General features: G+C 37.3%; 3 protein-coding genes across 8 annotated transcripts; all 3 read right to left on the reverse strand.

Moving 5' to 3' along the window:
- Positions 1-852: 852 nt before the first annotated feature.
- Positions 853-5,865, reverse strand: LOC120469308 (chemerin-like receptor 1). The gene is made up of 2 exons (XM_039658220.2): positions 5,590-5,865; positions 853-3,190 (listed from the first exon to the last, which is right to left on the reverse strand). The coding sequence occupies exon 2, from the start codon at positions 3,173-3,175 to the stop codon at positions 2,159-2,161; it is 1,017 nt and encodes a 338-aa protein (XP_039514154.2). The 5' UTR covers positions 3,176-3,190; positions 5,590-5,865; the 3' UTR covers positions 853-2,158.
- Positions 5,866-8,537: 2,672 nt separating this feature from the next.
- LOC120469309 (chemerin-like receptor 1) lies at positions 8,538-11,516 on the reverse strand. Its single transcript, XM_039658221.2, has 2 exons — positions 11,289-11,516; positions 8,538-10,501 (listed from the first exon to the last, which is right to left on the reverse strand). The coding sequence occupies exon 2, from the start codon at positions 10,484-10,486 to the stop codon at positions 9,446-9,448; it is 1,041 nt and encodes a 346-aa protein (XP_039514155.2). The 5' UTR covers positions 10,487-10,501; positions 11,289-11,516; the 3' UTR covers positions 8,538-9,445.
- An 808-nt stretch (positions 11,517-12,324) lies between these two features.
- cmklr1 (chemokine-like receptor 1) lies at positions 12,325-18,468 on the reverse strand. 6 transcript variants are annotated; one of them, XM_039658219.2, is made up of 2 exons: positions 18,168-18,468; positions 12,325-14,082 (listed from the first exon to the last, which is right to left on the reverse strand). In XM_039658219.2, the coding sequence occupies exon 2, from the start codon at positions 14,061-14,063 to the stop codon at positions 13,002-13,004; it is 1,062 nt and encodes a 353-aa protein (XP_039514153.2). In that variant the 5' UTR covers positions 14,064-14,082; positions 18,168-18,468; the 3' UTR covers positions 12,325-13,001. The 6 variants fall into 6 exon arrangements, with proteins under 6 accessions (XP_039514153.2, XP_039514152.2, XP_088986619.1 ...); XM_039658218.2 differs by lacking the exon at positions 18,168-18,468 and adding an exon at positions 17,441-17,814; XM_089130493.1 differs by lacking the exon at positions 18,168-18,468 and adding an exon at positions 14,707-14,840.
- Positions 18,469-24,371: the final 5,903 nt, after the last annotated feature.

Genomic DNA, 24,371 nt, shown 5'->3' on the forward strand with positions numbered 1-24,371 from the left:
GCGCCGCAATCTATCGCAAATCAAAGTGAAAGTAAGTCGCAGACGATTAACACTACCATCTTCATTAAAAGTAAAGAAACGAAATGATCTTACCAGTTCTGTTGCCGCTCTCTCTTATCACCGTCTTTGCTGATTTTGAAATTAGCCGATGATCAATAAAATCCAACTCATCTGTTGCTTTCGGTGACGTGCACTTCATTAAATCTGTATATAACGCGGGGATTGAAGATCGGATTTATATCCATTTTGCAAAAACACATTTATGTGACCAGGTGGAATCGTTTTGATAAATCAGATAGCTATCCGATCTGAGAAAACGCGAAGTGGCCAGGTGTAAACAGCCCAAGCGCTGTCAGAATGCAGGTTATGTCTCGCACTGTTGATGGGGGCGAGACCCAACAAGTGACAAATCAATGACTTGATTAAAAAATGCATACATTTCAGCTTCCTTTTTAGACCGTTACTGGAGTTTTTATTTTTATTTTTTATTATTATTAAATTTATTTTCCCGTGAGGTTGGGAGGGGGGGCCGGCAGGGGGGCCGAGCCTTGACCAATGGTGGCCGTGGCCCCCCCTGGCCACCATGTAGCTCCGCCCCTACCTGCATACATGACACTAGCACAAAAGATAAGATGAAAACAGTAAAGATTTAATAGTAATCAAAAAATTCTGCAAACACGTTAAGCAAAATGACATTTTAATATACAAAACTTTTTATATGAAAAAAAAGCTGTTACTTATACATTTCTGCTCCATACAACTCCAAAATGCAACAGACAAACAATTGTAAAACTTGTTAATGTTCAGTCAGTTCAGTTTCTATAATTGTTATTGAATTGTTATTAAGGGGGGAGGGGGGGGGGGGGGGGTTGACTGCGATTTCACTTTTTTCATTTTAAATAGTGTGTAATGTTGCTGTTGGTGCATGAACAGTATCTGCAAAGTTGAAGCGCTGAAAGTTTAGTGTTATCTAAACTAAGAGATATCGTCTAATATCTCTCATCTAAACAGAGATATCGTCTTTTAAAATTCAGGAAGTTGAATGCCTACAAAAACGACTCTATTGGGACTACAGCTGGGTTTTAGACGTCACTAACCCATAGATTTGCATCAACCCTCCCTCCGGAATACTGTATGCAAAAAAGGGCATGCGCATATTTCTGCGGCACGTCGAGTGTGTTGTGTTCATCCTGCTGTCAGGTCTTCTGTATTCAGGCTTCCCACGGACGCTGTACTTCGTCAACAATGGATACAATTTATGTTTGATAATGTTCCTGAAAATGACGATCATAATCTAGCTCTCTGTGCTGCGCATTTTACTGAAGACAGCTTCCAGAATCTCCACGAGTTCAACACCGGATTTAACAAGAAACTGTTACTAAAACATGAAGCAGATCCAACTTTAAAACCAGAGGCAGCCGTTGTTGGGCCACAACCTGTAAGTAGGCTAATACTTCATCATTTTAAATGTATTTGCATGCCAGTGCTGGCTTCATGGCTACTAGTTATGCTATTTTGTGTCTATGGCAAACGCGTACAAACATTATGGACCTGAATTTTGTATAAGTACTAATGTTGTAAATGTATTTTTCATGTATATATGCTTTATGACGTTATTTTCGATTTGATCAAGAATGTAAACTTGTCAACGCTGTCTGTAGCCAGTCAGTTGCTATTGTGTAAAACAAACGTGTATAAAGTAAAAAAAAAATGTAGCAAATTCAGAAACGTTTAGTAAGAGCCGTGTATCGTGAGGTTCTGTTTGACTCTCTTCATCGCCGCTTTCTCTGTCTGATTCTGCCTCAAACTGATAAACTGCAGTTCGACACATATTTACATCTGGACCGGAGCTCATGACATGCACGTTTCGCCCGTAAAGGTAATGGGCGCTAACCTTCCGGACAGCGTGAGCGACAGTTTAGCCAATCACAACACCCCAGGCCAATTTAACCAATCGGAACCCACTGCCTGTTTCTGAGGGAGTGGTTTCATAGAATCAGGAAGTCAGCCGCTCGTTCGAGGACAGAGGAGAGCGCAGCTGACAATTAAGGTGAAGTTTATGAAAAATAAGACTTTTAAAAAAAGAAAAAACACGAATACATGTTATATTGCACCCTATAAACACAATCATGCAAATAAAAAAAGCACCTTTAAAATTTCAGATGGCAGTGGAAAGTCTGTTATCCACAGAATTGGTAATGGACGTTCTTTCGAAAGCGCTTTGGGTCTCCTCATCAATGGCGCTCTCAATCTTCGACAGGAAGGAATAGCATTTCTTCTTCAAATCCTTGGCCATGAATGCATAGAGGAATGGGTTTATAAAGCTGTTCGCAGTGGCAAGAGTTGCAGCTAATTGTTGGGCCGTGTGAAAGATGGGATCGTGTGGAGTATCTTTAGATTTGTTCAACTCTATAATAGATATAATGTGAAATGGCAACCAACAGAAAAAATAAGTTGTAATCAGTAATGTCATGATCTTGTAGGGCTTGGTAAATTTGGACATTTGGTTTGCTTTAAGTTTACAGATCAGGATGGAGTAACCGGTGGAAATGGTCAGGAACGGAATTAAAAGGCCAAAAGTAAAGCGCATGTACACAACAGTTCCGTGGTGATGCTCATAGTTGCTATAACATATGACTGTTGTTGATGAATGATTTACAGTATCTCTGAATTTGGCAGATGGAATGCTAAGCAAAGCAGACACGAACCAAGCCATCACAACGACTAAAGAAGCTTTCTTTGCAGTGCGTTGATTTTGGGCCCAGACTGGAAACTTGACAGTGATGCAGCGATCCACACTAATGATGACCAGGATGAAAATGCTGCTGTACATGTTGAGGGTCATGACAAAAGAGTTGAACTTGCACATGAAGAGCCCAAAAGTCCAGCTGGCAGTAACTATGTAGCTAATGAGGACGGGGAGAGTAGCGCAGAAAATGAAGTCAGACAAAGCCAGGCTCAGGTACCAGGTGGTGTTCACAGACTTCTTCATCTTAAAACCAGTAATCCAGATCACAGCACCATTTCCAATGATGCCAAGCAGGAATATGATCACATTAAAAATAACTGTGATTACACATCCTGCTTCCCTGCAGTATCCAGCATTTTCTTTTGGGACGTTTGAAAACTCTTCCAAATCATAAATGTAGTAATCTTCTGAATAACTTGAAGTCATTATGCCTTGTTAGAACTGAAAAGAAAGTAGAGTTCCGTAATGAAAACACTAGGCAATTTATCCAAATATATGAAGTAAAGCCATTTTGCATATTTCTAAAAATAAATGCAGTTGTTGAGCAAAAACACCATGACACTTGATTTGCAATTAACTGCCTTTCCCATAATTTCCATCAGGTTACTTGGGGGATATTACAGAGACTGGGTTATTTTGTTTTACCAGTCCTTTTCTGACAGGCAAAACTGGCAGGCCAATAAAAAGCACAGCACCTCCAGAATTCTCCCATCACTTATTTTTTTATTTTTTCATGTAAACTTTTTTTCACTTTCTGTTTATCCTTGTGACTTTAAAGGAACACTCTGACTTTTGGGGACTTTAGCCTATTCACCCAGAGTTAGATAAGTCCATACATACCTTTTTCATCTCCGTGCGTGCTATGTTTGACGCACCTACCGCTAGCCTAGCTTAGCACACAGACTGGATGTAAATGGTTGCTGGCATACTAATCCGAATGAGTGACAAAATAACGCAAACGTTTTTCTATTTACATGTTGTGATTTGTATAGTCACAGAGTGTACAAAAAACAAAGTCAAATGACACACAGACATCTTAACGTATAATTACTGGGAACTATTCTCTGAAGGCGAAGCACTTTGACGGAGTGACCGCATCACTTGAGACGCACCGTGACGAGGAGCAGAGAGTTCGTTCAGAGTTTGGATAACAAAGTCAGCAATTTATAAATAGTAAAAGCGTAGTTTACAGTCATGGGTTTTCGCTGTATTGTAATACCATGATGTTTCACAGAATTCCAACTAAAAACTCTGACCAGATGGTTACTGGCCTCGGAATATTGCTCCAAACACACCTAAAGAGATTATCGGACATTATGTTTGCTCGGTACATTTCAATGAGGACGACTATTTTGAAAAAATGGAATTTGCAACACGGACCAAACGTGTGCTGAATGATACCGATGGCCAGCCATCCCATCTATAGCACAGACTGGACAAAGTGGATAACCTGCGGCTGAGGTAAGTGTTCCGTTATGTTTTTAGATGACCTAACAGTGTCATTAGCCAGATCTAATGTAACGTTAGTGACACCATTATATATATAGGGTATGAATATGTTTTTATCTTGATGCGGCCGGACGCGCTTGGAAAAAATAAGCACGTTTCACCCTGCGCTTCCTACATTTGAAATAACGAACTTGAGCGCGCAAAAAACGCGATATGTGAGCAGGCCCTAATGTTAGTATTGTTTTATCACGAATGCGCTCTGTCGCCCCAGTAACAAATGAGAGGACTGTAGCCTTCACCTTGCTAATGAATCTGAGTTTTTATTTTTATTTATTTTTTTTAAGAAACACTGACCTTGTCTAGTACGGGTACGTTAGGCTGTGGGTTCATTGTGCAAAAAACATTTGCCTTGTGCTATTACTTTCCCCTTATTCTAGCCTATTGTAGCCTAATGCAATTATAGGCCTAGCCTATATGCTGATGTTGAATACATTTGGTTAAGCTAATAAATTGCATTTAAAATACATTGATTTCTGTAATAATAATTCTTTATTCATGTCCTGTGATATTTATAAATCAGGATGCGTTTTTGGTTGGAATTCAATGAAACATCATGGTATTACCTGGTCTCCCCTGTTTATTGTCACAGCTCATACAATTATGCTAATACTCCAACTCTGAACGAACTCTCTGCTCCTCGTCACAGTGCGTCTCAGGTGATGCGGTTATCACTCAGCCCAAGTAGCTGCTTCCTTCAGAAATATATAGTTCCCAGTATTTATACGGTTAAAAGACGTCTGTGTCTCATATGGTCTTGTTATTTGTACAGTCTGTGATTATACAAACCACAACACGTAAATAGGAAAATGTTTGCATTATGTTGTCACTCATTTGGATTAGTATGCCAGCTGCAACCATATTTACTAGCCTGGATGCCAGCCCGAACTCCGCCCAGTATGACGAAGTCAGGCTAACCATTTACATCCAGTCTTTGTGCTAAGCTAGGCTAGCGGTGGGTGCGTCAGACAGAGCACGCACGGAGATGGAAAAAGTTATGCATGGACTTATCTAACTCTGGGGGATAAAAGTCCTAGCTAAAGTCCCAACAAGTCGGAGTGTTCCTTTAAGTGAGAAGGGTGTAATGTTTCTTTTTTTTGTACCATATCTGATACAACCTGTAAAGATGTTTGCATCCTGAATCTTTAAAGTATCTTAGTTGATTCTTGCAGCTTAGAATTAGTCACATGCATCTTACTTCTTTTACGGCTCTCTGTCTTCAGAAATGGTACAGAAAACAAGTGTTCATCGCATGATCAAATACAGATAGTGAAGTGTAGGCTATCTTATTTGTCTTTGATGCACTGGCTTATATAACAAAACAAATAACTTACCTCACAAAGAAAGCCTCACAATGCCGTTTACAATGCTTCAGGCCTCGTCCACACTAGGCTACTGCGTTTTCGTTTAAAAACGGAGAATTAATGCGAATACGATCTCCGTCCACACCAGCGTTTTATCTGCGTATTAGAATTCATCTTCGTCCACAATAGGCTTGTTTGAGATGCGCCTTGCCTCGCCTGAAAGTCGAGAGTAGGCGGCTGCAGTGAGAGGAGGAATGAAAAAAGCGCAGGAAAGCCAGACAAATCTGCGTCCCAATTCGCATATCCGTCCTAAATAGTATTCGAAAATAGACGCTTTGGATCAGATTCAGACATGGCAAGCCGTTTTAGCTTAAATTGTACCCAGCTCTCTAATTTAATTATTACTAGTAAGAATTACAATCAGAGAGCTCTCTAATTCAATTATTAGTAAGAATTACAATTACAGAGCTCTCTAATTCAATTCTTACTAACAATTGCAATTAGAGAGCTCTACAAATGGATTTTTACTATATGTATCCATTGACTTCCATTCATTTTTAATTAGAGAGCTCTACAATTGAATTGTTAGTAAGAATTAATTAGAGAGCTCTACAACTGAATTGTTACTAGTAAGAATAACAAGTAGAGAGCTCTCTAATTCAATTACTAGTAAGAATTACAATTAGAGCTCTCTAATTCAATTCTTACTAGTAACAATTATAATTGGAGAGCTCTCGAATTGAATTGTTACTAGTAAGAATGCAATTGCAGAGCTCTTATTAAATTTTTACTTGTAAAAAACGAATTAAAGATATGTCAATTGCAGAGCTCTAACTGAATTAAAGAGCTCTGTAATTGCATTCTTAGTAAAAACTGAATTAGAGAGCTCTCTAATTATATACTAGTAAGAATTGAATTCGAGAGCTCTGTAATTGCATTCTTACTAGTAACAATTAAATTCGAGAGCTCTCTAATTGAATTAAAGAGCTCTACTATTGAGTTGTTACTAGTAAGAATTAAATTAGAGAGCTCAATAATATTAATTCTTACTAGTAACAACTGCATTAGAGAGCTCTCTAAATGATTTGCTACTAAGATTGCAGAGCTCTTTAATTCAATTGAGCTCTCTAATTGTAATTATTACCAGTAGCAATTCAATTAGAGAGCTCTGTAATTAAAAATGAATGTAAGTCAATGGAGACATATGACTTGTAAAAATTAATTTATTGAGCTCTCTAATTGTAATTGTTACCAGTAAGAACTGAATTGGAGAGCTCTGCAATTGTATTTATAGTAATAATTGAATTAGAGAGCTCTGAAATTGTATTTTCACTAATATGAATTGAGTTAGAGAGCTCTCTAATTGTAACTGCTACGAATTGAAATGTAGAGCTCTCTAATTGAATTGCAGAGCTCTCTAAATCAGTTTTTACTATTAATAATTGCATTAAAGAGCTCTCTTAATGTAATTCTTACTAGTGAAAACTGATTAAGAGAGCTCTCTGTAGGCTAATTCTTACTAGTAAGAATGGAATTGCAGAGCTCTGCAATTCCAGCCCGTTCTCATCCTTTAACGTCATATAGAACGCTATATGCAAAAACGGCACTATACTACGCACATGGCACCCTTTATCGTTAATATAATACATGAACCCAAGAAGTCATAAATCCTTTAGCGTGAATGTGACACGCAGACCCTACCCCACACCTAAACTTAGCCCTCACAGCCCGTGTTATATTAATGATAACGGGTGCCATGTGCGTATTATAGCGCAGTTTTTGCATATAGCGTGCTATATGACGTTAAAGGATGAGAATGCGTTGGCAATTCAATTAAAGAGCTCTGTAATTGCATTCTTACCATCGAATTAGAGAGCTCTCTAATCGTAATTGTTATTAGTAAGAATTTAATTAGAGAGCTCTATAATTGTAATTGCTACTAGGAATTAAATTATAAAGCTCACTAATTGAATTGTTACTGGTAAAAATGCAATAATGACGAGTAAGGCAGGGTACAATTTAAGCTAAAACGGCTTGCCATAGACACCTGTGAGATCAAAGTCTGATATCGCGAGATTCACGGGATTCACGCTCGTGCACGTGTTGCCAATAAACTGGATGTGATTTAAGTTCTGTTGCTTTTATATGAAAATAAATATAATGAACAAGACACCCAAAGTACTTGTTATTTAATTACATTCCAAATGTGTGTTTATCAATAATTTTTTCTTTAATACAGACGTGTTTTTATATATTGTTTTAATAAAAATGACATCACATAATAACCCATATGGCACTGTCTGAGAGTTTATGCACCCATAGCCTATGTATACATATAAAACATGATATCAGTTTTAAAATCAAACATTTTAAACGAGACCAATACATCACGGTTGTTTAAACCAATGAACATTAAACTGTGTCGTCAGCAAGTCGTTTCTCATCGTGCTTGCGACTGCAGAAACCGACAGGTGCGGCATGACAGGTGCTTTATATACATCGGCATGACATCAGGGCCAGGCGGAACCATAGACAGACAGTAAAAGAAATGGACAGAGCGATCTCATTGGAACTCCATTGAGAGGATTGAAGCCCGTTTTTGGCGATTTTTTAGCAAGTGTGACTGTTTCATATTTTTTACAAAACAAAAGTTTCAAAACAAAATTCCTGGTAAAACATTAGAGTAGACTAGTGTGATGAACAGTAGCTATTTTTTTCAAAAAAAAAATTCATATTTCCAAATTTATTCATAAATTATTTATTTTTTACTCAAAAAATGAGATGCCTACTCTCAGACAAACGAGGCCCACGATTAATCAGATGCAAACAGAAATGTAAAACCAGTCCTAATTGAAAGAGAACAAGTTGACAAAAAGATTGAATCCAAGATTGGGTGAAAATATGGTATAATGAGTGATTTATAAGCTATTTTTTATAGACCGGTCATTTTTGACCAGGAACACCACAAGTGTAACAAGGTAACAGAACTCCCACAAAAAAAAAAACGAAAATGTTCAAAAAACAAATGAGATATAGTTATACCGCTTGGGAACAAAGTCACTAAGTTTCAGTCCAAAGCGATAACATTAACTAGTATTTTCAGGAAAAAGAAAATCTTCTCCGGGTCAAATTGACCCGAACACCACATGAGGGTTAAATAGCGTAACATTTTTTACAGTGTAACGATACAGTTATTCTCTATGTAAACAACAAAAACGTGAATTTGTGAGGACGGTGACGTCATGCTCATGCTTATTACATGTTCAGTCAATAGGCACAAAGTGTTTCTTTACAAAGTGACATCGAAACTGACCTGGCAGCAGAAGAGTTTTTAGTCATTTTCTCAGATCCGTAAGAAACTGGGATCATTTGTTTTCGTTTCGGATACATGAAATATGCAAACTAAGGAAAAACATTTCCATTTTAAGTAGCTACATCATTGTTGTAAACGCAGCTACCCTTAGTTACTGATTATCGCCACCAATGTCTAATGCAGCTCTCTTTTTACGTCCTGTGTATTTATAATCCTGGTAATGTTCAGTTCTCTGTGGTTGTCCTCAATGTAATGTAATCTTGTGAGTGCTACCTGCATACATGACACTTGCACAAAAGATAAGATGAAAACAGTGAAGATTTAATAGTAATCAAAGAATTCTTCAAACACGTTAAGCAAAATGACATTGTAATATACAAAACTTTGGTCGAACCTTTTTGCATTAAATTGTTCTTGACCTTTCAGCTGTGTTAGTTATACATTTCTGAACTCCAAAATGCAACAGATAAACGATTGTAAAACTTGTAAATGTTCAGTCTTTTCCATAGGCCAGTCAGACTTGGAAGAGAATAAAGAGAAATATCTTTTGTCCAAGAATTGTTATTCAAAATTTCAGACAGCAGTGGAAAGTCTGTTATCCACAGAATTGGTAATGGACGTTCTTTGGAAAGCGCTTCGGGTCTCCTCATCAATGGCGCTCTCAATCTTCGACAGGAAGGAATAGCATTTCTTCTTCAAATCCTTGGCCATGAATGCATAGAGGAATGGGTTTATAAAGCTGTTCGCAGTGGCAAGAGTTGCAGCTAATTGTTGGGCCGTGTGAAAGATGGGATCGTGTGGAGTATCTTTAGATTTGTTCAACTCTATAATAGATATAATGTGAAATGGCAACCAACAGAAAAAAAAAGTTGTAATTAGTAATGTCATGATCTTGTAGGGCTTGGTGGATTTGGACATTTGGTTTGCTTTAAGTTTACAGATCAGGATGGAGTAACAGGTGGAAATGGTCAGGAACGGAATTAAAAAGCCAAAAGTAAAGCGCATGTACACAACAGTTCCGTGGTGATGCTCATAGTTGCTATAACATATGATTGTTGATGAATGATTTGCAGTATCTCTGAATTTGGCAGATGGAATGCTAAGCAAAGCAGACACGAACCAAGCCATCACAACGACTAAAGAAGCTTTCTTTGCAGTGCGTTGATTTTGGGCCCAGACTGGAAACTTGACAGTGATGCAGCGATCCACACTAATGATGACCAGGATGAAAATGCTGCTGTACATGTTGAGGGTCATGACAAAAGAGTTGAACTTGCACATGAAGAGCCCAAAAGTCCAGTTGGCAGTAACTATGTAGCTAATGAGGACGGGGAGAGTAGCGCAGAAAATGAAGTCAGACAAAGCCAGGCTCAGGTACCAGGTGGTGTTCACAGACTTCTTCATCTTAAAACCAGTAATCCAGATCACAGCACCATTTCCAATGATGCCAAGCAGGAATATGATCACATTAAAAATAACTGTGATTACACATCCTGCATCCCTGCAGTATCCTGCATGTAAATGCACAGAAGCTGCTTTTTCTTCTGAGACGTTGACGTTTGTCAACTCTTTTATAAAACCACTGTAGTCATCTTCTGAATAACTTGAAGTCATTATGCCTTGTTAGAACTGAAAAGAAAGTAGAGTTCTGTAATGAAAACACTAGGCAATTTATCCAAATATATGAAGTAAAGCCATTTTGCATATTTCTAAAAATGAATGCAGTTGTTGAGCAAAAACACCATGACACTTGATTTGCAATTAACTGCCTTTCCCATAATTTCCATCAGGTTACTTGAGGGATATTAAAGGGTTATTTTTTTTACCAGTCCTTTTCTGACAGGCAAAACTGGCAGGCCAATTATAAGCACAGCACCTCCAGAATTCTCCCATCACTTCCCTTATTTTTTTTATTTTTTTCATGTAAACTTTTGTTCACTTTCTGTTTATCCTTGTGACTTTAAATTACCTCCGAATGGTTATTTGTATGAATGAAATTGCTAATTTTTTTTACTTAAAAAGCTAGTTCAGTTTTTAAACCACACAGAAACACAATTTACACAAGAGGCATGTTGTTCTCATTTGAATTTTAAATGCAACTGGCTCACTTCACAGACAAACTTATGACTGACAAGCATCTTTGGTAAGTGAGAAGCTAATGTAATGTTTTCTTTTTTTTTGTATCATATCTGATATCTACAACCTGTAAATATGTTTGCAATCCTGATTTTTTAAAGTATCTTAGTTGATTCTGTTGCAGCATAGAATTAGTCACATGCATCTTACTTCCTTTACGGCTCTCTGTCTTCAGAAATGGTACATAAAACAAGTGTTCATCGCAAGATCAAATACAGATAGTGAAGTGAATCTTATTTATCTTTGATGCATTTGCTTATATGACAAAAAAATATCTTACCTCACAAAGAAAGCCTGCACAATGCCGTTTACAATGCTTCAGATATGTACCTCTACTACTGGGTTGTTTTCTAATCTGATAAGTGCAGACTGAGCTATTGGCCAAATATCTTAACACCTAGTTCCTCTGTAAGATGCAAAAAACAGTTTCTGAGAACTGAGACTGTTGACGGCCACACCAGTACCCTATTCAAAGCAGCTGTGATCATCTGTTCAAGATTGGCTGGTTTGAGGTTTAAACCCGCGAAGCACCATTTCAGTGAGCAGGCCAACACGAGACAAACTGCGGCTTTTACATTGTGGGAGGATGCTGAAGTTGGGTAGCTTGTGAAGCTCACATGCACAATAATTGCAGTCCAACAAAAGTGTTTATTAGTCACAGAAAAGTTCAGTTAAGTCATTATACAACTGGTTATAAAGGTTAAAGAATCATATTCTTTACATCAGGAATCCATTTGCATTGTGCTTGATGATGGTTTCATTTACTTACTAATTCACTTACTTACTAACTCATTACAAAATTAGGACTGTAAATCACTTAAATTTACTGCAAAGCCTCAAATAAAGCTAATTCAAAGACATTGCATTATTGTGGCAAACATGTAAATCATATATATATATATATAATTTGGCGTCAGAAGTCAGTATATTTACCGGTATTTCCATGTAATTTACAATAGGCACATGACTGACCTAAAATCATGTTAGTCTGTCACACAAGAAGGGTTATTGCATTACATTTCGTCTACATGTGACTTTGGTCAGATGTTTTTTGTTGTTGCAGCACATTTTAATATTATGTGTCAAGTTAAAAGCAGTTGGTAAAAACGCATCTCGAAATCATTCCGCATTTAATTTCATTTTCGCTTCATTTGTTCATTTTTCACAGATGTTTTAGCTGTATTCAAAATTATGCATTTCATTATGTTTTGTTTTTAGGGTTAAATCATCTCTCAGGACCTAAAGTGTGACAATCACATTGACTCCATAGTGGAAAAACAAGCCCAGTAAAGGTTATACTTTTTTTGCCAGCTCAGGAAGTTCAACTTGCTCACAGAAGCTGCTGATGCAGTTCTACTCAGCCGTCATTGTGTCTGTCCTCTGCACTTCATTAACTATCTGGTTTATCTCAGCTACAAAATCCCACATAAGAAGACTTCAGAGGGATCGGACAGCTGAGAGGAATATTGGTGCTCCTCTGCCCACCCTTCAAGAACTATATACATGAGGGAAAAGGTCAGAAAATAACCTGGATCCCTCACATCCAAGCCACAATCTCTTTGAACCTTTGCCTTCTAATCAGCGCTACAGAGCACCGAGCACCAAAACACCAAAATGTTAAATGTTTAACTTTAACATTAATGACAACACTCCAGTGCAATAACTCTTATATCTAGGCTATTTCTTATTCCAAGTATTTATTTTACCTATTGTGTCTGTTTACTGGAAGCTTCTTCTGTCACCAAAACAAAGTCCTTGTGTGTGCAAATGTTTTTACAATTAATAATACTAAATAAATGCATTCAATCAAATGTATCAAGCTCCAAATCACCTGACTTAAAGTTTCAAGTAATCCTAAAGACCTTGATTAGTTGGTTCAAGTATGTTTAATTATGGTTCGAACTGAACTCTGCAGGACAGTAGCCCTCGTTTGACATCCCTGCATTAAATCGGCAGCCCTAATGCAAAATAACGATCTTCTGTAGTTTATTTTTTAGATATGAGTAGATGCCCTGGCATCCATTGAGCTAGAACGAGACAGGTAGCGACTGATCGTTCGGCCTTCTTCTCCAATAGCGTTCTCGATCTTTGATAAGATGGAGCTCCTGAACTTCTTCCTGAAGTCATTGCCCATGAAGACGTACAAAACTGGGTTTAGGAAGCTGTTGGCGGCAGCAACAGAGGTGCCAATGGTCAGTCCGAGAGCAATGATCTCACTGTTGAAGGTCTCGTTTTGTTCGATTAGCACAAATGTGTGGTACGGCAGCCAGCACAGGAAGAAGGTCATGATGAGAGCCGTCATAATCTTAAACGGTTTGTTGGACTTTGCCATCTGGGTGGATCTCAGTCTGAGGATGATGACAGTATAACAAAAGATAATGAGGATGAAAGGCAATACAAATCCAAAAACAAAGCGGCTTGTTGCGATGATTTTGTGGCTATACTGGCTGGACGTGTAGTTGTTCATGCATCGATTTGTGCCTAGGTGATTCTGGACATCACGGAATACAATAGATGGGATACTTAAAGCGGCAGAGATGATCCATGCGAGTACGATTAACACAGATGCTTTTCCGACAGTGCGATGATTCTGTGCCCAAACAGGAAACATGACGGCAATGCAGCGATCCATGCTGATGATGACGAGGAGGAAGATGCTGCTGAACATGTTGAGGAACATGACAAAGGACGTGAACTTGCACATGAAGAGGCCAAAGATCCAGTCCGCGGTGACACTGTAGGCGATGTTGAAAGGCAAACAGGCACAGAATATAAAGTCGGATAGAGCCAGGCTCAAGTACCAGGTAGTATTGACTGACTTCTTCATGCCAAACCCTGCAATCCAGATAACCACTGCATTTCCCCCAAGGCCCAGCAAACAGATGATCACATTGATCACCAGCAACACCAGACAAAGAACTTGAGTGAAACATTTGGTGTGGACTGTCGTGTGGAAAGTAAGTCCATCGTAAGATATATTACTGGAGTTATAGTCTATGTAATTATAATAATCCATAGTTGAATCATAGTTCAATTGAAAATCTGTTGAATCCATTGTAATTTTCGTTGATACCCTGAAAGCAGACAACAAAAAGATATTTTGTTAGTTAAATTGCTCTTCAAGCATTAATATCAGTAATATCACATAGTCACTGCTGCCATATTAATATTGATCGGCGATGTCAATTCAACCTAAAAGTTCAATGTAAATTAATGAAAATTCATTTAGTGAACATTTAGTGAAAAAAACAACCATGTAAATAAAAATAGATTCAATATATAAATATTAAAATAAGTATAAGTACCTCAGTGGACAGAAACGTTTAAAGGTAACCACTTCAGTGTGGTTTGGAGTAAATGTTTAATTATAACCAGCATTTTCTCACCTCACCCAAGAAACGGTGTCTCCAGCATTACCTCACATAGACATCTGGCAACTGTGTCACTTTTGCATTTATAAAGTACTGCTGTTCTATCCTTCTCTTGAGCAATATTTTGCATGACTGCACTTCCACAAAACACTTCCTAAACTGTTTTTGTTTTCCTCATCAACAAGATCCCCTACTTTCACTTCTTGATTTTGTTCTTCTTGTTGGCCAGATCTGACGTAATTCAGTGATGAGATCAGCCTGGTCACAGCACGCACAGACATAAATTTAAAGTCATTTTAGTCATTTAATTTAAATATATCCACATACCTCCGTTGTTATAATAGAAGTTCCTTTTCAAGAACGGTCACTTCGTATATAGTCAAGTCAAGTCAACTTTATGTATATAGTGCTTTTTACAATACAGATTGTATCAAAGCAGCTTCACAGTGATAACATGAAAATAATACAACACAGATCAATAATATTGTTGAATAGAGTTTCTGTATCTTGGGGGATACAGTTATTTAACAGGCTGTAGGGGGAGGGGCTATGGGGGGAGGGGCATTATGTGGTTGCAGTTGATGAAAAACACTGATGGGGTGATGGGTCATGTAATCAGGTCATGTGACTTTATGCTAACATTCCAAACATTTATTTTGTATCAAAATCCAAAATGGCAGACTCTGGCCATGAGCTAAGTGTTTTTATATTTTTCACGATTATGATATTTTAGAGTGATTTTGTTTTTTAAATGGACAAACCCAAACGTTGGGTCAAAAATATTATAATAAAAATGTAACCCAATGGCTGGGTTAGTACATATTTGACCCAAAGTTGGGTTAAAACAACCCAGCAATTTTTAGAGTGTATTTTCTGAAACAAAATCACTCTAAAATATCATAAGCGTGAAAAATATGAAAACTCCTATATGTGTGCACGACGGCAGACAACTTTTGGGCCGTTTGTGGATGGGAGGTGTGTGGCCCAGATCAATGTAGCGATTATGGGCCATGCGGCTGCTACCTCCCCCCCCCCTTCTGAAATAGATGTAGGCTAAAGATTTTAATACTTAATAATAATATTAATTGACTTATAAATATTAATATTAATCAATTAAAAAATTATTAATAATGAATAAATATAGTATTTGGTTTTCAGCAATGTTCACAAAATTCAGTAATAATTAAAAAAATATATATTTACTAACATGATAATTTAGTTTTTTTTAAGTAGGCCTATTATTGTTTATTTGAATTTGTTTTTATAAATTTGTAATAAAAAAAACTAATCCACATACAAGTCTATGTTTTCCATTTCCACTTTTTTAAGCACCACAAAATCATGTTAAAATGTAATATCTATATATATATTTTTTTAAATAAGTGTATGCACCAGAGAAACGTGGGCGCCGTCATCTTTAGAATATTGTCTTTGAACTTCCGTTTTTGCGTTCACTGTCACTCACTCTGTATATTTCTATGGCATCGCTGTCGAGGAGTAATTAGCTGGTGAAGTGGATTTACTCATTAGTTATCATGAGCATTGTAATGTTGTTTATCATAAGCATTCACGATCTTTGATAAGATGGAGCTCCTGAACTTATTCCTGAAGTCATTGCCCATAAAGACATACAAAACAGGGTTTAGGAAGCTGTTAGCGGCAGCAACAGTGGTGCCATGCATTCACGACTCTCGTGACTCTCCGCCATTTTTAAAAGATCAAAGGTTATCTCATCTCGGCAACCTGTCGGCAACTCGTCCATCAAAATATTCTACGAGTTGCCCAGTGGAAAATAATACCACGTGAGGGAGTGTTCATGTGCATTTTCCACGTCGGCTTTTGGTATTTACCATAATTACCATAGCACATGAACGCATGCTGAAGGAGACATCTCAGACAACCGGTGTACAGGTAGGCTAAGTGAAGTTCACTCTCTTTTTTGGCGCTTTTTAAATACCCGATTTCAAACTCGGATGCCACTTTTTTCTTTATTGAAGTGAACTTTTGCATATATTATAGCTGATTCAATCAACGGGGTGCGATAGACCTGGCCTGCGGAATGTCCGAGGCGCAGTGCTTCATGTCATGTGTGCGGAACAATGTAACGTTAATGCTGTTAAAATGATTGGAAGAAAACAACAAATTCAGTAACAGCAATTGACTTATAAAGCTGAAAGTGATTCAGTGGTTGTATCTAAATCTAATCGTTTACTTAAAGATTAGACTACTTTTGTTTTAGCTAAACATTCTTAAAACAATAAGAAAGCCTTTATATATATATATATATATATATATATATATATATATATATATATATATATATTAGCATCTTGCATCAGTCATATTGAATCAAATCTAGATTAATCATTGTTTCACATGAAAAGGACATGCTCCATGTTTTTTATTTGTGATCAGAGGCCTGCTTATGTCCTTTAGCTAGTCATAACTTTATTGCTCGGATTGCTAGTCATTTCATTCCCATGTGTGCCATATTCCTAGGCGATTGAGAGAAAATAATTATACTGTACTATTAAAATATCTTCATTGAAAGAATGAAATTGATCAGATTTTTTTGTTGTTGTCTAAAACACTAGTTCTCAACCTGGGTAATGTTTAGAGGTCACATCTACATGCAATAAACAATTGACCACTAATTGCAAAACTGAACCAGGAGCTAAACCTACCATTGATGCACATTTGGGCTATATAAAGGAATTACTATATAAAGTTTTCTTTTATTCCCCTTCTTTCATATTGTTTAATTATTGATGATATGTCTGTTGCTCCCCTTCCCTGTCTGTTTGTTTGAGTGAATGTTATTTTACTTTTAAATAAAGAGTTGATCACATGATCACAAAAAAAAACTGTACCAGAAGAACAACCATACAAGGGGCTATCCTATGAAATTAAAGGGAATGTAATCATTATGGTTAAAATAATTAAATATAAAATATTTAGATGCGGATTGTTGTGTTTCTATACCGCTGTAATCCTTATCAACCTTCCCCCTATATATCATTTACATGTACTAAAAATCACATCTCATCGTGTTCAATCTTACCTGACGTTGAGAGGTGGAATAAGACCCTCGGCGGTGTCCGTCCCAGCTCAGTCCTGGGCTCGTGTCATAAGGCTCTTTGCTTAGTATAAAATATCTCAATTCATATAAAGATATTTGTTTGGAAAAAATCACTCTGAGTCAGAGTTCAAAAGGTTTTCGAATCACCAAACATATGGTTTCGTTTTACTCAAAAAACTTCAGAATGTTACAAAGACAATAAATTCAAAAAACAGAAAAATTAAAAGAAAAGCGTACATAGTCTTCACCTCGAAAAGTTGCGGCCCCGAAGAACAGGAAACATAATCTTTTATATGACTAAATTGGGGCCGTCTTTAAGCATTGGGGGGGCAGTCCTAATTCAGCAATAATTCCTTATAAGGTATACAAAAGCGGGAAACATTTGCACTAGTTGTTGAGCAAAAGAAACCGTGAATCTTCTAAGGCTCTACACACACGAGCTAGATGCTATTCTACTGGTTTTTCTTACCTGCAGGTCTGAAAACCACACACTCTTTCAGTACCTAGTCTAGAGCCAGGACTTTTTTAGTTCCCTTTTCCTAGGTCTACGTTGATTGGTTCAACAACTTATAAGTCATGCCCACTGTCAACACGGAACTTGTAGCGCGCTGTCTGCCGTACGCTGTGTGTTTTTGCAAAACATTACAACGAGGATTAAGACAAACATAACGCATTCAACCAGCTGATTGCTAATAATAGCTAAACTTACCCATCGTTTTGTTTGCCTTCTGCGCTCTGCTATTTTATCTTCTTCCATCATATTACTTAATATCATATTACACTGGAACCTTCGTCTTCTGTGTTTCTCTGTACAGAACTCAAGCATAATCTTTAAACGCCGCCTTTCGTTCTCCGTTATTAAGGTCCCGGCAAGGCAGAACAGGAACCAGGAACATTGCAATAGCCTCCTCCATGCTGGTTTGTAAGACCGTCGCCGTGCTTGCGTCCTACAGTTCCCATAGCTACTTGGCCAGTGCGAACGCAAGCAGCAAAACCGAGTTTGGGGGAGAGTTGTTCTTAGAACTGTTTAGAAGTTGACAGTTCCTATAACTAAGTTCCTGTAACTACTTGGTCGGAAAGCGGCTTATGCTAAAAGGTCACAGTTGCAACACTTGCGTAGCTTATGCAATAACAACGGCAAAGGAAAGTAAAATGCAAACTAAAAATAACACTCTAGACGGCAGGGCAAAGTGGAATCTCTACAGAGATACGACCTTCTCCTGCACATCTAACATTTCACATCTGGGACACTTAAGTTGACTCATTAACACAAACTTCTTTACAACATGCATCAGTCGTTTATTCAGTTGTTCCATTTTCCGAACGGTTGTTATCATTTTCCTGCTCTGGTAGATCAGGTCGTGTTGCAAGGTCAACGATCGACGACTTCTTCCGTTTTTCCCTCTTCTTAGCTTTGTGCAGGACTTTGGCGTGTTTCTTCTGGAGCTGGGCAACTAAAAGATCGTCCATAAACATTTCATATTTATCAGTCCTTTGTGTTATATATAAATCCTCAAGGGAAGGCAATTTAGGACATTTGTTGGAGAATTTCACATCTTCAATTACAGGTTCTACTTCAGGATATAAATTGATTGATAAAAACAAAGAAATTAAAAAAGATGGGAAACTCTGGCTTAAAGGCACTCACTTTCCATGATCTGACAAAATGATTAATACAAGTTTTAGAGCTACATTAGTACCCTATATTGGTAAATCTGGAATAGTTGAGGCATATTCAATGTTAGTTTTTTTTTTTTTTTTGGTTGGGCAAGAAAACTTGACATACTGTTGGTATGGCTGGTAATTGGAGTTACAATGAGAGGAGCAATGTGAGAAGAAAGGCTTTTACAGGTTGTAATAAGATGTTACACTTGGAATGTACAAAATAAAATAGCCTTCACACTGTTACACAATTCTAGATGTAATATTTATTTTTGGTATTATTGTTAAATAAAATTTAAATTAAATAAAATATAGAATTTTTCTGTGACTTATTTGTTCACATGGTTTGGGTAAGATTAGGCTGGGATATGGCTCAGTTTTGGGGTTTGAAAGGGTGGTGTTGATATGGTTAACTTAGAATTGGTACCAATAATAAAACATGTTTTGGCCCAATTCAGGGCCAGTTAAGGGTGATTAACTGGCTGAGATTCGAGCCAGTTATGGCCCATGTGTGACCCTTGTCTTTAATCCAGTTCTGGGCCACTTCAGGGCTGTCATTCTTTGCGCTACTTGGGCTGAGGGAAAAGTGATTGTGTAGGCCGGAGCTGGGCCAGAAAAAAATTTGCTATGTGAGATGGAGAGAGGCCAGACTCTCTGTACAAATGAAATGTACGAGAGTCTGTTGGACCAGCCTATCAGAGAATATAAACTCAATTTGTAAATTTCACAAAAACACAAAATACTAAAATGTAACATGTTTTTTCTCTCAGTGAGAGGTGCAGAAGTCATTCAAATCATTTAATATGTAGAAGGAAAAATATTGCTCATTGAGTTACATTGAGTTTAAATAAAGATGTTTTTTTTTTTCTGGAAGGGACTAAAGAACAAAGAATTTTATCAGCTGAATGGCAGAATACAAATGTTTTTATTAAGGGTATGTTTTAGTGTTGGTAACAAGTCTCACATTGTCCCATACAAACTTCTAGGCTAATAGACCTTATTCAGAGCAGCGCCATGACAGGTATGAAAGTGAGGCTGTGAGGGATAGATGTACCGTGTTTCCAATGGAATCCGCTGTAAAAAGCTGAATAAAGCTGCAAGATTACTTACAATTTTCCACAGCTTACATTGTCGGGAGTTTTTTGTCAACTGAAATTTCTTGGAAAGACATTTTTCAAGTGTTTCATGAGCAGAAAAATCCGAAAACACATTAAATAACAGTACAGCCCATTGAAGAGATGCAAGTTTATCCCTCACAGCCTCGCTTTCATTCTCATTAAAAATCAAAGATGGCGCTGCCGTGAATAAGGCGTATCGTCCCACATTTGGTTTGTTTGATGGTGGTCACCCTATTTGTGGGTGTGGGGGGCAGGTTGAGCATTCAGGTCGTCCTAAAAATGGGTGTGTTTTTAGGTCGTCCTAAAAACACAAACAGAATAAGGGCCATCCTTTCAACAAATTCAAAAACACACACATATATATACACCACATAAACATATGTTTATGTGGTGTATATATATATGTGTGTGTTTTTGTTTTTGAATATATGCTGTTAGAATATTTTATTTCTTTATTATCCCTCTTTTTTATGTAAGACAACTCTGTAATATACTTATCAGCTTTGAAGGAAGCTCTATATTGAGAGCAGAGTCTAAAACCTCTTTATAGACTCTCTCTTCACAGCATCACCGATGATCTAAAATAGTTTACCCCTGATTAGTATGGAATATATCCTCACTATACTAAGTCCAGTCCCTGTTTTAGCTGATTGATGAATCAGATCAAACACAGCTTATTTCTATAAGGTTGGACTGGTGCCATATCAAAAGCGAGTAGAGTGTTGTTAGTTTATCAAAAGGCAAAGAACTGCGATGAGACAGTGAATAATCAAGTCACAAATTGATGTGACGAATCGAATCAGTCTCTGGCAGTCTCTATAGTGCTCCCTGGATATATAGTACCTGCACACGAGGGAAGAGCTAGAAAACCTTGCTTATATCATCAGTCAGTTGTGCATACTTTTCTCAAATTCATCTGGCAGTTCTAAGATTATTATAGTACGTATTATACGTTCAGACTTCTATCTCAATGTAGTTATAGTAAATAAAAGTTGATAGCTAAATTAAAAAAATATCCCTTTTTATATTGAGCTCAAAACTTCTGTTTTAAATTAGTCACACAATCTTGTTCAACACAATGCAGAAATTATTTTTCACATACCGAAATGGTCAAATTTGAACTCTCTCAGGGATAACGAGTACACATTTCTGACGTCTATAGATAAAAGGATAACCTTCAAAACTGTAACTTTGACATTCAATTCATATTGTACTATTTATGAATTTATCTATTAAACTCTTGGAGCTCCCATATCTGATTTAAAATATGGTCTTTAACCGATCTGAGCCAGTACATAAATCAAAATCTCCCAAAAAAATCTATTGAGCCAATTTATCTAAATACAATTGCAAATATCTGTGCTACACCCTCATTGTCATACATCTATTATTTGTAATTTTGAACTGATTTTAGCTTACTTTTCACTCACCATAATTCAACATGGATTTATACAAATGCTTTTAAGATGAACAGCGAACCCTCAGATGAACCCTCGATCTAACACAGCAGGGGCAGAACAGGATCTGCTTTGAAATTTCACTGAATCAAAGTGAACTTCGAATTTTTATTTTTTAAGGCAATTTTGAGAACTTTTTTTTTGCTACATGCCATTGGATTAATCAATGCATGCTGATAATTAATGGTTTTAATATGATGACTTAGATGTCAGAAGCTCAAGGAAAATTTGATTTCTCAGTTCATCACCCCTTTAATAAAAGTATATTATAGCAATAGTTTTATAGTTTTCATTTAGACCATAAAGATTTATATTAACTTGTACAAAAATTTAATTATATGACCCCTTTAAAAAAACTCGATTGTGTTTAGCTGATAGAAGAAAGTAGTGTACTGTAAAACTTGAGGGTAGAGGGTGAGTAAATTCTGGAATAATTTATATTTTTGGGTGAACTAACCCTTTAAAATACAAATTCAGCATTGTATTCTACACTTTGCACAAACCACAAGCTAATAATAGCAGTGGAAAAAAGTTCAGCCTTGACAGAAATGTTGTACTCAGAACATGGTGCAGGTGAAACACACTTTTTGCTATTGCTTTAATCATATGCAATTATTCAGCATATGGGATTTAATTTAATGCCAGCTATAGGGCTGGGCGATAAAATAATAACGATAATTATCGCAAAATATTTTTTCTCGATAAAATGAAGAGGTTGATAAATGTTTGATAATGTTTATGCGCCAAAAGCGGAACGAAACTCAGTTGAACCTGCGCGCGCCACACTGAGCATTTATCCGCTCGGCTCAAAGTCAGCGAGCTCAGGCAGACGCGCTTACTCCGATCGTCTCGCTCACGAGATCCAGTGAGAAGTGCTTGAGTTCAGTGAAGAACACAAATATCAAGCTTAAACCAGTTTAAATGCAGATGAAACACCGCTGACAAAAAGGAGAAACAGCTGCGTTCAATGCTATAGTCAGAATCTGAATTGATACTGAATCCATTTAGCTTACCATGTATTTACTGTAAGGTTAACCCATGGCTTAACCTAGTAATATTAAAGGGTACATATCATGCTTTTAAATAATTCATTTTTACATATAAATCATACCGTTGTGGTCTATATAAAACATAACTGCAATGTTTGGGTCTGAATTCCTCATTATTATAGCTCCACAAGCCACTTTTCTACCCCTTTTCTGATGTGCGTCTTTGAGCGACCCGTTTCAAAGTGTCCCCTTTAAATAAAAAGGAGATGCGTCACACCCCGCCCGCTCGCAGGTCGCTGAGTTCACGGTCAGGTCAACTCCCCACGTTCGGCCATTATTGTAGTTTGATTAGAGATATACGATTATACAGAAGACTTGTCCATCAAGCCTTACCTATTCGAGCCAGAGCGAGCGAGTTGATAAAGACGACGACGAACCTGCAGAACAACCTCTTCATCATATGGATGTATTGGTATGTGAGTTAACTGTTTTGCGTTATTATTAGTGAAAGTCGACTATTTCTCTTGTGGTAAAACAAGCACACTGACAAGATAAATGACTACGGTCTAATCTTACCACAAACAATCTGTATTGACAATATGATACATTTAGAAAAGCATCAGAAAAGCAGCTAAATGACCATTGATTAAACTCAAGAACAATTAATACTGCAGACGTGTAACGTTACTTCAAAACAAAAACAAAGAAAGACAAAGGTACTGCTAAACCATGACCACCATGTGTTTTAAGAAAGTAAAGTACTTTATTTATTATTAACGATATTTACAGCTTATCAAAATGCTCTGTTCGTCGTCTCCAAGGATAGAAGGAATTTAACGTTACCTCTCATTCAGACGAAGTCAATCGGCAAACCCTTCTGTATAACGTTACTGGCGGAGGTTGTTAAAGTGGGAATCCTTGAAGTGCTTCAGGTCACTACATCCAAAAACCGAACATTTTGACTTGCCCTCTCGTAACTTCTGCATCATTGAGCTCGGACTACAAAATCGGAGCGAGAAATAATAATAGCGGATTGCTCGAAGTGTTGGACCGGTAGTCAATGTCTTTATTTGGCAGTTCCGCTGCAAATACGGTGACGCTGTAGTTCAAAAAGCGTCATAGAAAACAGAAAAATCTGAACAGGTTGAAAAATATGACAAACAGAATATAAAGATATAAACGAAGCACCTGAAGAGAATAATTTCATCTTTTCTGTACTTATAAACACTCCAAATATACAACAAAATGCATTTAAGGGCTAAAAAAGTGGATTTTGCATGATATGTCCCCTTTAACTGCACCATGAAATGTGGGATATACATATTGAATTCAGGGCTGCCAACTCTCACGCATTCAGCGTGAGACTCACGCAATTGAGCAGATTCTCACGCTCTCACGCCACACTCCTGATTTCTCACGATGATGTGTTAAGCCTGAAAGATGAGTTTATCTATAGGTCTATCTGTTGAGGCACTGGCGATCCACTAGTTTTACCGCATATAGTTAAAATATCCTGTAATCTTATCTAGAGCGAGCATGCACGCGAGACAGAGGTTGAGCTCCTAACCGCGCACGACGCCAGAGAGGTAGGTGAGATGCAATCCCAGTGACAAGGAACCAAAACCTGCAATCCAAACTGTGCTGAAGAAATATTTTTCTATAGAGCTGGTAAGTCCCTCCCCTTCAG

The sequence above is a fragment of the Pimephales promelas genome, chromosome 4, assembly GCF_988280905.1.
Source record: "Pimephales promelas chromosome 4, fPimPro1.hap1.1, whole genome shotgun sequence".
Classification (NCBI taxonomy): domain Eukaryota; kingdom Metazoa; phylum Chordata; class Actinopteri; order Cypriniformes; family Leuciscidae; genus Pimephales; species Pimephales promelas.